Source organism: Siniperca chuatsi, linkage group LG5 (assembly GCF_020085105.1).
Source record: "Siniperca chuatsi isolate FFG_IHB_CAS linkage group LG5, ASM2008510v1, whole genome shotgun sequence".
Classification (NCBI taxonomy): domain Eukaryota; kingdom Metazoa; phylum Chordata; class Actinopteri; order Centrarchiformes; family Sinipercidae; genus Siniperca; species Siniperca chuatsi.
The window spans coordinates 26,609,340-26,624,068 of NC_058046.1; the positions used below are offsets into that span (position 1 = coordinate 26,609,340).

At 39.0% G+C, this 14,729-nt stretch overlaps 1 protein-coding gene across 1 annotated transcript; it reads right to left on the reverse strand.

Annotated features, from left to right (window-relative positions):
* Positions 1 to 2,592: 2,592 nt before the first annotated feature.
* naaladl1 (N-acetylated alpha-linked acidic dipeptidase like 1) lies at positions 2,593 to 13,175 on the reverse strand. Its single transcript, XM_044195310.1, has 19 exons — positions 12,737 to 13,175; positions 12,160 to 12,332; positions 11,477 to 11,598; positions 9,626 to 9,745; positions 8,416 to 8,608; positions 8,089 to 8,182; positions 7,886 to 7,990; positions 7,310 to 7,395; positions 7,080 to 7,199; positions 6,903 to 6,988; positions 6,475 to 6,538; positions 6,043 to 6,110; positions 5,822 to 5,913; positions 5,209 to 5,302; positions 4,524 to 4,605; positions 4,071 to 4,244; positions 3,569 to 3,656; positions 3,371 to 3,463; positions 2,593 to 3,005 (listed from the first exon to the last, which is right to left on the reverse strand). Exons 1-19 carry the CDS (start codon positions 12,940 to 12,942, stop codon positions 2,828 to 2,830), a joined length of 2,238 nt encoding a protein of 745 aa, XP_044051245.1. The 5' UTR covers positions 12,943 to 13,175; the 3' UTR covers positions 2,593 to 2,827.
* Positions 13,176 to 14,729: the final 1,554 nt, after the last annotated feature.

A 14,729-nucleotide genomic window follows, 5' to 3' on the forward strand; every position in this document is an offset into this window, starting at 1 on the left:
GCACGAGCTTTTCAAACTGTGTGTGCACTGTGTGTTTTGATAAAAGCAAATTAGAGACATAATGTCAGGCCAATGTTCACTAGAAACAGACAGAGGATTCTGATACCACATATGATACAATAAAGGAAGCAGCTGACTAATAGTCACAAAGGAAGCCTGAGAACTGAGAATCAGTTTGATTTCCATTCTTGCAGATTATTTACAAAAAGGCATGCAACCTTTAAGCTAGAAAGTGCTTCCTCCCCTGGCTTCTACTGCACCACTGAAACTGCTCAGTGGCAATGAACAGACAGACTTTGGTTGTTCTGGGCAGTTCTGCAAATATTAATGTCAAACTGTGTAAATGTCAAGTACGGAATTGCTAAAGAAGAGAATCCATCCTCTGTAAATATTTCCCAGCTAAAAATACTGTGGAACATCTATATATATATCTCACCAACAAAACAGCCAGTCACTCCTTTAATACACTGTTCATAATGTCAGAAGAATTTACTTAAAGCAAGATAAAAAATATGGGTTATGTAAAAAGATTTTGTGTCTTCCACTAATGAGGTCACTGTGTAGTCTGTGCGACATCCAAAAGATGGTTTCCACAATGGTGTGTTTTCAAACATACAGAGGGTAGACAAAATCACATAAACAAAATTTAACGAAAAATACTGCTACAAATGTGACTCATATTAGGTTGCTTGTCAACTGGTATATACTGCACATGTCCACTTTATCCCTGTCAGTTGCTTTTAAATCATATCTTAGGTTCCTCTTTGTTGGACATATTAACATACTGTACATTTTGTGGGTTTTGTAACTGATACTGATACACCTGCAGCTTGCCTCTAGAGCTCTGTTAGGTGTCTCGTGTTGCTTTGAAGGCATCTTTTAAACCTTATCATGCTGCTAAATGACATTTAACTTCATTTGACCCACCTTTATAGCAGTGTTTGTAATTGAAGAATTATCAAGAACCAAAGGAGCCCATCTTTTTCATGGAGAATAAAGGTTAAAAATAAATGAACCCACTCACCTCTCTCATCCACCAACCCACACAAACACACAGTTATTCATTTACACACCAGTGTTACCCCCAAGTTGTGCTTCTGCAGGAGCTGAAAGGGCTCAGATGGGTGTGACTAACACTGTAAACTTTAACCAGAGGAGAGGGGGAGGATAAAACCAGCAGTCCTGGTGAGACCAGTGGTTACAGGAGAGAAAGTTAAGGAGAAGTGTAGTCAGAGAAGAACAGTTTTTCAGGCTTCCTCTTCTTTCCCATCTCACTCAGTAGCCTTTTCCTCCTTTCTTACACTTCTTCATTATACGTGACTATTTTCTAGGCTCAACAGCATTACTGGCAGCATTATCATAAGGTGGATCCGTGAAATTAATTACCTTTCCAGACGGCTGATTTGACTGGGTTTGTAGCCACTGCTGTCACTCAGTTTTATGACAGCAACAATTGTAATCCCAACTGCTGACTTGGCCCATAGGATCGTCATAAAAAGCATTTTATGACACCTGGTGGCAGGAGTTAGTATTGCGGCTCCACATCCAGGGCAGGGCAGCCGGCTGCAACAGAATGCAACTGAGGTCCTTAGAGTAGATGCAGATTTTTGATGAGGTGCAGTTTGTCAGTGCTGTCGAAATTTTCCAGACTGAACCTTTTGATGTTTTCAATAATTAGCATTGATTGCACCCACAGTTAGGGTACAGATGATTTAGCCTCTTTGGATCTCTGACAGTCATCTTGTGTTGCTGTGAACACATACTGTACATATCAAAGTGCTGATTGCCAGATATCCTTGGCAGCTGACAAATGCTAATAGGCATTCATTCTATGAAAAAACTTTGCACCAATCTTTCTAATTTAAACCGTATCCCTCTGTATGCCATTACATCGCCCTATACATGCATTGGAGGATGGTCTTGATCCATTAACTCCTGAATCATAAACCCAATAAATTTACATTGCATCATTCTGCTATAATGGCTCTGCAGCGTCTGTCTGCTTTCCTCATTTCCATACAGACTGCTTACTTCTCCTGTCAGATGAAATAGTTTGGGCACACATAGATTATGTTAATGTATGAAAAAATAGTCATCATCCCTCATTGATTGTGACTCATTCTTGCTCAAGCAGAAATGTGCTGTGTTTGACCTTTGGAATTTAAAAAATACCATCATATGTCTTTGTCAAGACCCTAAAATGTTGATTATCAAAAAATTGGGTCTTTGCCATTAGAACAGAAAACTATTCTGGAAATATTCTGCTATTACTCAGCTCTTCATATTTAAATAAACAACCTGAATTAGTTTACTGTTAAATACTAACAGGCATCAGCAACATTTAAAAGCTGGTTTAGACATAATTTTACAAATTTAGATGTAATTCCAACATTGACTTGGAGATATTCAGCTATCCTGTCATCTCTTCAGTTTTGATGAGGGGGTTACTGTTGAGATACAAACTCCATTAAGTTTAACATTAGTAAATGGTAGTAGTAAAGAAAAATGTGTGCTGCCAAATGCAGGTACTTTTAACCGTTGTAGGTGAAAGCAAATTGAACTGTTGGTGTACACTTAAAACAATAACTACAATTGTATTAACAACAGCTTTAATGGAAAAGATGAATCATATTTAAATATTTTAATCCTGTGATAAAGATAGAAGACATCATTCATGTTACTGTTTATCATCCATAAATAGTTTCATCATGGCCCAGCTGATCACATACAGTCATTGTGTGTGTATGTATCAGTGTTCAGTGGCTGCAGGTCCCTGTCTTTTCATTAAATTCCTGAGTTAGTGCAGTTCCTTGCTCCTCATCTATGTCTATATGACGTCAACCAGTGTGTTGGCGGCACCCTCGATGGCCTGGCTCAGGACTGACAGGTGGTAGTGCACTTTGTCCCAGTCGCTGGACTGTCCTGATGACTCAGCGTTGGCATAGGCATCAGCCAGACCTGGGAAGGTTGGCTTGCCAGCACTACTTGAGGCCCAGATAACATGTCTGTGTATCGCATAGGGAAATAAAGAGTGATTTAACTAATGACAGGCAGCTGAACAATTGATAGAGATGCTAAGTCATTATGAAGCAGGTAATCTCTTGTCAAGAGACTGTGGCTAATGCAATGAGGAGAGGAGTGTAAGAGGGAATAAGAAAAGAAGAGAAATAGGACGGAAAAGATTTTTAGCAGAAAAGAAACTATCTTTAGAAAGGTTTACAAGCATAGTTATATTATTATAACAAGACTAAGAGTCTATGGCCATGCTAGCTGCTCTGTGAGGCTGTACTTAGGCACAGCGGTGCTTTGAACTAAATACTAATGTTAGCATACAGCATGCAGACATGAGACTGGCTAATCATCTTCTTACCTGTATGCATATTTATCTGGAAAGGCCAGAGGGTCCAAGAAAGCTCGGTCCAGCAGCATGAGTTGGTCGTTGATCCTTCTAACCTTCAGCGGTCTGAGAGAAGAGAGATGGAGAGAGAGGGAGGTGACTGGCATTAATTTCTACGTGGACGGCAAAGGAGATAACAATATGTCTGTAAATGTATGTTTGTGCTCTTACGTTTCATTTGCCAGGTCTGAACTGAGAATCACCTGGTCCAAATCAGTAGCTGCTCTCCGAAAGCTGGCCACTGCACGTTTTAGAGGTTCTGAAACAAGACACAGATCAGCTGTGCAGCCTCTCTACAAAGATTTCACCCTCTTTAATCCTCTGTGACTGCTGGTAGGAGAAACAAATGCTGCTTCTGTTGTTTGTTCTGTTCTTAAGTGCAGCCTGAAGAGCATTTCCTCAGTCAATGACATTGTCAATCTTAGGTCCAACAATTAGAAGTAATGGAATAAGTCAAGCGATTATTCCAGCTGCCTTGGCCCAAGATGGAAGCACACAAGTCAAAACCATAAAAACATAACATTCACTGCCCCATTTGAAACAGTGAAGTCTTGTCTTGACATGCTGAAACATAAAATGAAATAGATTCACCTGCATAGTATTTATTAGTATGTGATGTGTACTGCAATATTCCTGTGCATCACTGAAACATCTCTAACTATCCTGTGCTTACCCATGGAGATACTCCTAGTTTGCAATTCATGCTGATATAAGGTCACTGCTGTGTTGAGGTAGTCCTCCAGACTCTCAGCGTAGTCACTGCAGTTTAATGGCAACACCAGGCTGTCAGCCAGTCGGATCAGGACGTTTCCTGCTGTCCTTGCAATGGCCTGGTGACTGAAAAATCCTGAGATGAGGAAGTGGTAGAATGAGATGTTATACACAAGAGGAATAGTTGGGAAATTGTTTTGCTGGCGAAATTGAGTAGAAACTGTTTGGCTGAGAAATACAAAGGTTTTTGTTAAAATATACCAAATTTTCCAGTGGTATCCATGAAAGAAAGCATAATCTGCAGTACCATGACAGACAAATGCAAGGACCAGGAGTTCTACCATTGACTGGCTGTACAAGAAGTACAATACAAGAAAATCCAATATGGGATAACATGTGAGACATCATTACTCACCAGAATCAATGAACTTTGAGGCATAGTCAAAGGTGTCATATGCTGTGTGGTATGCAGGGTAAATCCGAGCATTTGTTTTACTCTGTATGAAGAAAAATATACATATGATAGGAGTTACATGACTCAATGAGCTCAGTTCAGACAGGTAGACAGGAAACAGGGAGAGAGAGAGAGGCATGCAACAAATGTAACCACGCAGCATGCACTGTAACCATTTGGCTACCAAGGTGCTCCAGTTCAATTCACTTCTGACTTCTCCTCACACATGTGCACACCGAAAAGAAAAAAAGTTTAATTGGGTGACAGCTTATTTCAAACATAAGGTCAAATGAAACAGCTTAAAAGTAAACAGTGCAGCAAGACAGCAAGGTGCAACAAATTTAAGATGCAGTTGGCAGGGAGGAGGAATGTGTCTTGGACTCAGTGAAGAGAAACTAAATGACAAACAAGGCTTTCATTTGTGGCCACAACATTGCACCACAGACTGAGCAGATTTGTTGTGCTAGTTGCTGCTGCCTTCCACGGTCTGCATATTTAGATGAAAAAATCAAACTGCATTCTTTTTCTGAAATTAGAATTGTTACCATGTAATGTTTCATCCTACATACAGCACTCACATTGTCATCAGACAAAAATCTATCACAGGAAGTCAAAAGCAGCAAGTTTATGAGGACTTCTTGCTTACCCTGTCGTATGTGTAAGAAATGTCCATGGAAGTAATTCCCAGGTAATGGACAAAGGCAGCGTAATCGCTCCCTGCACCTGACAGGTATCCCATCCTGTCAAAGGAAGACAGAAAACAAGAAGCATCTTTCATTGAGAACATGGCAGAGCTGAGATTTCTGTGGGGACACATACGGTATGCTTAAATATGAACATGTACACGATGCAAATCACCTCACAACACAGGTAATAAACCACATACTGTATGGAAGGTACTACTCAGCTTGGCAAAACTGCAATGATTTGTTGGATCTTTTTCAACTGCACACAGTTACATACAGTATAGATCCACACATTTAGATCCATATGGTCATACTCTTCCTTTGTTGGACATCTGATGCAGAATTTGAACAGTTAACCCTATTGTTTCAAATGTCCAATCACAAGCCTGTTCTTCTCCAAAAACCTATTGACTAAAGATTATGAATTTTTGGTCTACATCAGTAATGGGCAAACAACCAATCAGTTCTGCAAACCAGAGATGGGGGATTTGGAATAAATATCTTGATAACTCTTCTCCCAGGATGCAATGCAAGATGTGGGGAAATAAGAGAGGTGTAACTGTAGCTCATTACTTGGGAATGGGTCCATGGGCCGGGCTTGTCCTGTTGGAATATTGGATCCAGTTGTCGTACACAGATGTGGAGTCCAGTCCAGGTGCATCGACCTGGAGAACAAACACACGTTTATGCGGCAGGTTCCTGGTGGTGCGTGGACAATAGTTTTGTTCAAGTTAAAATGCGGGTGGAGAGAAACACCTGAACTGACACATGAGTTAATTTTTTAACGAGCTCACCTGTTTTGCAGCTTTGAAGATGACATTCTGGACTGATGGCATCCCAGAAGCCCTGAGAGTGGCGTTTGCTGAGGAGTGGAGGATGAATGCGTGTTTTGGATTAGTATCACTATTAACTTTTCCAACATACAAGACTTGCTGTCAGTGAACACAAGCCACAGTTGCAGAATTCTTCTTCATGCATTTAACATTTTATACCACAAAGTAATTAGTGTCAGTCAACAATATAGTTTCAAGAACATTCCTACAAACATCTGAAGGCTGACAAATTAGCAAAAATGTTTTTCCAAACCATGTAGTTGTTTGTGATAATTTGTCCAACAATGGCTGCATCTGTCCAGGTGAACCCAAGGACTGTGACTAATACAAAGCATTAGATATTTTCATTTACTCCAGGTAGTACTGACAGGTAGTGCTTGTGGAGCTTCTTACCAAAAACAGCTATATCCACATTGATGTAAGCAACGGTTCGTTCACTGAGCTTGGTGAAGTATTGCTGGAGAAAAGACAAGATCAAAGTCTATTTGTCACTGTAAGTAAGTATACAAGCAATACTTATATGGAACTTGCCACTGCAGTGACAAATAACTGAATAATGGTAAATCTAGTGTAACAGTAGCACAAGTAGAGCATTAGCACATTAGCTAACATCAGTCACCATAAGCTACTGGTCATACCAGACCAAGAAAGCAAAACTCCTGAGTATTGAACTGAGTAATGGTGCATTTTTTTGCTTGTTAATTCATCTTTTCATTTGTAAAGAAAGACTTACATAGTCTTGCTTTAAAACAAAAACATCAGAATTAGATTTACATTTTGCTCAGTGTTATGTCTTAGCTTGTGGATTAATTATAAATCACCTCTGTGTATTCTGCAGACCCAATAAGGCCGAACTCCTCCGCTCCCCAGCTTCCAAAGATAATGGACCTGCGAGGCCTCCATTTGCCTGCCACAGAGAGGAACGGAGATGAACTCTTTATCCAGCACTATAAACAAAACAATTAGGCAGCCATTCATTCAGCTATGACTCTCCTCACCCTGCTTGACCATCATGCCCAGCACTCTGCTCAGTTCCAGCATGACAGACGTCCCACTGCTCGGGTCAATGGCACCGTGAACCCAACTGTCCCTGTGGTTCCCATAGATCACATACCTGTCTGTGGACATAAACAGACACAAAGCACAAACACAGAGCAGCCGCAGAGTAATTACAAGCTGAAAACAAGTGGTATCGAATGGCAGATTTGGAAATGGTCTCCAGTCTCACCTGGCTCGACACTCCCTCTGATAACTCCCATCACATTGGAAGAGTTCTTCACCTCTTCATGGTTGAAGATGTCCATTTTCACATCACTGGAACAGAGGTTGAACTTCAGAAGTATGAAGCAGCACTGCAACACTGCTGCTCGAGGATGCATTTGGAAAAATGTAATTTTACTCCCTACTCTCGAAGATGTAAAAGATTTAATATGCCATTGAAAAGTAAAGAAAAATAATCAGACTGGCTTGCCATTTCATTTTCACATATATATTTTCTATATATTTGAATCATTGGAAAAGAAAAGCAGTGATTCAGAGGTGTGGAACATTAAAAAATGTTTGAAAACAAGAGAAACCTTAACACTACATATAATGTAAAAAAAGGAAGTTTTGATGAAGTTTATTTTGTAATTTATTGTTTTAAAAGAAGTTATTTCATATTTTCAGTGAAGAGCTAATATTGAAAGTTTTTCTTGTTACTTCTTAGTAAGTTGTGGGACTGAAAGTGCCTCCTTCTGAAATTTTATCTGGGTAAATAAGGTGAAACTCAGCTAATGCCTGAATTTGTCTGGTAGTTTACTACCTGTTGCTGAAAGCAGATGCATGTTTGAACCCCGGGCCGCCAAAGTTGTAGGTACAGTTAAATGCTCCCTGCCATTCGGCTGGAGCTGCTTCTCCACCTAGCTCACTGAAATGACCAATGGAAAGACAAAGTTAGTTAATTAGTTCATATCCAACCATTTTGGGCTGTATTAATTCCACAAGCAAATTCATCTTATCACAAACCAGATAAGTTTGTAGGCATCCTCAAATCCGATTGGTTGAATTGGAATGGGAGGGATCCCTGTAATGTCCTTGGCTGGAATTCTGTAGGTTTCCTCTGGAAAGAGATTTATAATTCAGACAAATTCATAGAAAAGTTAAATATTAAAATAAAATGATTAAAAATGACCAGATTTTATCTATATATGTGTGTTTGAAGCTGCTCATAGCTGTAAAAGTCCCTCCTCAGATGGTATTGGAGTTAAAGTGCAGCGTAAACACACAATAAAAAAGAAATACACTGCTGTGTGTGATACCTTGTGTACTATTTTTACACAAGTCACTGGTTACCTTTGGCAGCCAGGTAGGGTGTGAGCATGTCTCCAAATTGACTGTTAAAGGATCCTCTCTCCACACCAGAGGGCGGCATGTACCAGGAGTGAGGATACGTCTCATTGATGTCTGACATGAGACCATCATTGATGTCCAATGGGTCTGTGTAGACGAGCACACCAATGACACCGAAGGGTGCTGCATTGATGGCCTGAATGAGACACAAATGCACGGCATTTGGTTGACAACTGAATTTTCTTTACATTGATTTACACATTTACACATACAACAGGCATTTCCACCTGGAAGCATTGCAGAACAACCGTTTTTCTACTGATGGCCATAAACTGTGACAACACTCTGTATGCATGCTTAACCCAACCTTATTTTTTGTGCTTGCCATTTATGCATATTTGTCCTTGTGTTCAGTGTTGATCCATCTGGGGTTTTGCTGGATAAAAATATTACCTGTAGCTGATATTAGGTAGAAAGTGATTCAACCCGTGGGGGTACATCCTACTTACGTGGTGCTGATTGTTGATTTTCACTATAAAGAGTCACTGAGTCATAATTATTGAATGTGCTTCTTCGGAGCATTCGGAGTCATGGGTAGCTTTACATATAGAAGCTTGAATCCTGCTGAGATAATAAACACATTTTCTTGATGTTTTGCACATTTTGTGGACTTTAAGTACATTAAAGTCCCTGTTGTCTGCTGCTAGCAGTAGATCATTGTGAACTTTTAAAAGAGCAGATTTAGTGCTATGGTGCTCCCTAAAACCAGACTGGTAAGCTTCAAATATTTTATTCTTGTGTAAAAAGGGACTGAGTTGCTGGTAGACTACTTTTTCCAGAATTCTGGATAAAAATGGAAGCTTTGAAATCGGCCTAAAATTAGATAAGACATTTGGGTCCAAGTTGGGTTTTTTAAGAAGCGTGTGAACCACTGCGTGTTTAAAACAAGAGGGAAAACAACCTGTGGAAAGGCAACAATTAATGCTGGACAGATGTGAAGATTTAAACTGTTGACTTTATTGGTGACACTTGCCAAAGTATTCAAAGCTCACTAGCATGTAACTGCCACTTTTGGCACTGACGTTTTGACTCTCCTTGACAGATTGTTTCTTCTTGTTTTTTTTTTTTAATAAAACATACCCAAACACAAACAGGATAATATAATAGTCTAAAAATCACCCATTGGTTAGCACAACAAGTAAGTGCAACTCACTTTAACAGCTCTTCCTGCTCCACCATATCTGGTGATAGCGATGGTTCCTCTGAGGTCCACTGTCTGATTCAGCTTCTGGTAGTCACTTGGTTTCCCCTGGTTGGCATACACCAGTTTCCCCTAAAAGCATCAGAAAAAATCAACAATTGGCCAATAGAAGCAACACAAGTGATGCCAATCAAAATCATCATGCAACTCTCTGAGAATCTTTTTCACTAAAATATTGTGCTGTGATTTCAAAAATAATTCTGACTAACAAGAGACTGTTAGTGTGCATCTTTAATGTATCCCTTATCACAGTCTCCTCTGCTGTTTTTTATGGCCTCCTCCTCCCCTGATATAGATGGTCACAGATTGAAAAACATTACAGGTAAACCACTCTTTACGACCCTTAACAGATGGGCTCTTATTTGTTTATTATCTCAGTCTACATCATACCTTGTAATGGTATCGGTACTTGATAAGACATACAAAAGGTTTTAGCCTTGAGGATGACATCTGTTTTGTGGCACCAGTAATCCACCAGTCATATCTGATTTTGACTAAAAAAATTAAACAGCTAAAAAAACAATCATTCCAAGTTATTATTCTCTTATTGCCAAATTGCTCCTGAGGGGTGTGCCTTCGGTGTGTGAGTGTGTGTGAGTGATTAGTTTCTTTGTACTGATGAGCCTTCCATCAGTGTTTGAATGTGTGTGAATGGGGTGAATGTGATGTGTAGTGTGTGAAGCGCTTTGAGTGCTTTTTCTCTTTCCTTTTTAAAGGTTTCACATTGTACAGACATATACAATATAAACTAAACCTTCCCCCAAGCTTCAGCTCACTACCACTTTAAGATCTTAAATTCTTAAATCATCATTACAGTCAAGTAGCTAATGACTTGCATATCAAACACACGCTTTGCCCTGACAGTAGAAGTAGTAAAATGAGCCTACAATGACTATGAATAACAGATAAATGTCCCTTATCTGCCCTTTGTCAGAATATGTAAGAACTTACGAAAGGCGCCTGAAAGGTTATGACCATGGTTATGACATGTAAGCTTGTGTTGTGTGAGACAGGGATGTGACAATCATGTGATTTTTATAGTTTCAGTGAATTACTTCCCAGATATTATATATGCTTCATTTAAACACGAAGTCCCATAAACACAGACTCTTATCTTTTTATTCGTCCATTTATCTGCCAATCCATATCTGTGCAATAAAATATTGAATGCTTCTTCTCTGACTATATTCTATTATTTGGTTTCTTTAGGGTGTACAGATGTTACTTTATGTCCTCATGAGCTTGGCTAAGTGCTAGAGAATTGGTTTCCAAGACAACGGTTGTCAATTCATTTTTGTTTTAAACAAGCCTTCTTTGGCGTTTTCCTAAAAATAGTACTTTACCCATAGGGGGGAAATCTGGAAATTTGGTTAAACGTTCATTCACTTGAGCGGAAATTAGATTTACCTTCCTGATTAACATCAAGTGAGGACTTGCAGAACTATACGCAATGCTTTAAGGTTAAAATGACCCCCACAGAGCATAAGGCCCATACTGTTCATCCCATTAAATACATTCATTGTAGGAGGTCGGTGTACCAGCATATACACAATAAATTACAATATCTTGAATTCTTTGGAGTATTTTAAAGTACAATTATATGTTACATAGCTATTTTCCTGATTTGTTTTTTCTCTGTAATCCTGCACTGAATGCCAGGCTATGGTCAGCTCGCTTGGTGCTAACTTGGACCTAGGTTAATAGTGATAAAGCAACTTCTTTAAAAATGCTGAAGGGGGGTGTCGGGGATCTTTAAGCAAGCTTTAAACAGAATTGCAGATATGTCAGGATGCAGTTTTTTACCTTTGGGTGTCCAGCAGGGGAGTATGCAGCGTATGGCTGAACCACGGCAGGATCATTTTGGTCCGGAGTATAAATCTTCTCTTTTTCTCTGGCAGTGTACAGCACAGATTCAGATGGGCTCACTGAAATTAACAACACATGGTGACTGGTCTGCTAGTAAGTAAAATTGAAACTCATAAACTTGTAAAAATGTAGTCAAAATCAAAATCTATCAGACTGTGGACTTTTTTAGATTAGTTCCAGTTTTCTTGGGAAGCTGGATTGAGTATGGAACATAAATGTTAACAAATACTATGTCCAGCTAAAGTTGTTTTTTATGCAACATGATGGGAAACATGTTTATTTCATTTAGTAATTTATGAGTGGCTTGAGGACTTTGGCTTCCCTGGGATGGTCCTGCAGATGTAACAGAAAATTTAAACCGGTTTTACTGCAGTTTCCCTGCATTACACCATGCAGCAAAACACAAAAGACAAGCCTATTGACTCACTCCATCTAATATTGTGATTTATAATTTGGAGAGTTTCTATTAATTCATTGTTAATTCATTAATTACCCTTGATCCCTATAACAGGATCATTTGATTTAGACCGGTGAATTTGATTAAAAACGTGCTGAATGGAGAGGGATGGTGTGACTGTCCCCACTTTCATTCCAACACATTCAACAACCTGTTGACCCACCTACAGTGACCTTGTTGGGGTTCTTGGGGTCAGGGAAAGACAGGTAGACCATGTACTCCTCTCTCCAGGCCTGGTCCAGGCCGGTTTCAGGGTCCTGCCATCTCTTTAGCATAAACTGCACTGTCTGCTCATCTCCAGCTGTGGTGGCCATATGGGGCACTTTGGTCAACTCCCTGTGGAGGAAGATGAGGATAAAGAAAAGTTTGATTGAATAATGTGTTGGATATTGTCTAAAACCTAAAAGGGCTGTGAGGAAACCACAAAGGGATCTTGAGACCATGGAGCTTTTTCAAGAAGGAATATGCTATAGGGAAAAATTAAGATCCGAAATTAATCCCATGACCAAGAATGTGAATGAGCCTTCAGTTTATGTAGAGTGAGACACTTCATTGCGAAACCCAAACATAAAAGCTGCTTGAACATTTTAGTAGGCTGAAATCTCTAATTCCCCTCTTTTTTCTCACTTTCCATTTTTGACTTCCTGTTCTCACATTTCTTATCACTTGAACAAATAAACAAAATGAAAAGAATAATTGCGTGCCCAACATAATCTTTGTTCGATCATTCATAAACTTGCCTTAGGTTTTCCCGAATCTGAATGTTGTCCACCTCAGACAGGAACTCCTCAATGAGGCTCTCGTCCACATCCTTCGCCACATCCTTCACCCAGGATGGTGCAGAGCTGCTGCTCGTGCTGCTGGTGATACCGTAGTGGCCGATTAGGATACCTGCGGTCAGTACGGCAGCACCACACAGAATCCCAATCAACACCTGCTTTATCATTCTCCTCCCTGGAATTAGGTCTTCAAAAAAGAAAGTTCACCTTCTCTTTGGACCTGAAGCTTGTCTTCAAAGTCCAGGAATGTTGCTTGATGTTGCTTATGAATCGAGGGCTTATGTTAAAGAAAATCCTCGCATCTGATTCACAAATGATCACTGCAACACCAGTGCAGCTGCTGAAGTGACCTCCCATAAGAAATAGACATGCTCATTGTAAAGTTTACTCATTAATGTTTGCAGATGGGATGGACTTTATCCCTTTGTGTATGTGGGTGAGGGGGGGTAAATCTATTTATTTTCAATGTTAACACCCACACTGTGTGAGTATGTTAAAAATATATTTGGATTTCATTTGATAGTCAGTATTTATTTTGTTTGAAAGTTTAAATCCTCACCAGTTTCCAAAGTGAGATTAGGATTTGGAGAGTGATTTCTGAAAAGGGGGTTCTGGATGCAAAAGTGGCCATTTACAGAGGGTTAAGTACAAAATGAAAGACTTGACATGTTTTACCAAAGCAAAATTAATTAGCTAACTGGATTCATAAAAATACTTTGAAAAGCTGAATGAGCAGTTGTTTTGTCAAAGCTGTGGCAAGTTTGGAATGATGGAGTGGAAACATCTATCTTTACTACTACAATCCTGTATTCTGTATTTTAGTCTACGTTAGTCAGTTTATTGACTTAAATATAACATTACAAACATATAAAATAACTTTATGTGATCAAAACACTAGACATATATTAAAACTATATTCCATATACAATACAATTCCGTCAGGACATAAATAACAATACTTACATGGTCCTGTTTCAACGTTTTTAGGCAAGTATGCAAAATGACTAAGACCTCCTTGTCTGTGCCTATGAATAATGGTCTAAGATCATTTGAGTTATGCTAAACATTTTACAGGAATCTAGAGCCTAAGGCCATAATATTATGTCTTTCATTCTGTATGCCAATGCCACATGAGCGCTATCTTTGTTAAGGTTGCGTATAACTTCCTCTTTCAAGTTCAACATGCAACCTGTGTGATGATACTCCTGTGAAAACTTTACTTGAAAGAATCTGTAACATTTTATAATACAGCCCGCAATTTACAGTGTAACTGTTGTATGCATTAGTTACCAATAAAGTACTTACTGGTTCCTACTGCTACAGGTACAGAGGAACTAAACAAGACTATGGGGAACAAGGGAGTAACAACTGACCATTTTAGAGGAAAGGAGAAATAAATCATCCTCTGTTTTTGTAAATACTGGGTACCTTTGTGGTACAGTACTGGGAAACAAAACAGTTACTGTACTGTACCCCCACACTGTTGGTAGTATATTATAACTCTATATACTTACTTGATATTCTGCAGAATATCAGTATTGTTAACAATACTGACAATACAGAATGTGAGTATTGTTAACACCATTTTTCCCAAATCTCAGTTTTGTTTTCCAGTACTGTACCCCATAAGTAGTATTTATAAAAATGCTGAAATTATAATATATTTCTCCTTTTCTCCCTTGTTCCCCATAGTCTTATTTTTAAGTATCATTAAGTACTTTATTGGTACTTGATTCATACAACGAAATTACACTGTAAATTGCAGGCTGTATTATAAAGTGTCAGCATGTTGACATGGATTACAGGTGTGACTTTTGATCAACAAGGAAACCATCTCCCACTTAGATTATTATAAAACTGGACCTTTTCCATGTTTTGTTTTACTTTAAGAACAACATAATAGATAAAAGAGTGTAATTTGTTATTGGTTTGTTTTTTTTACCTGAGAAATATA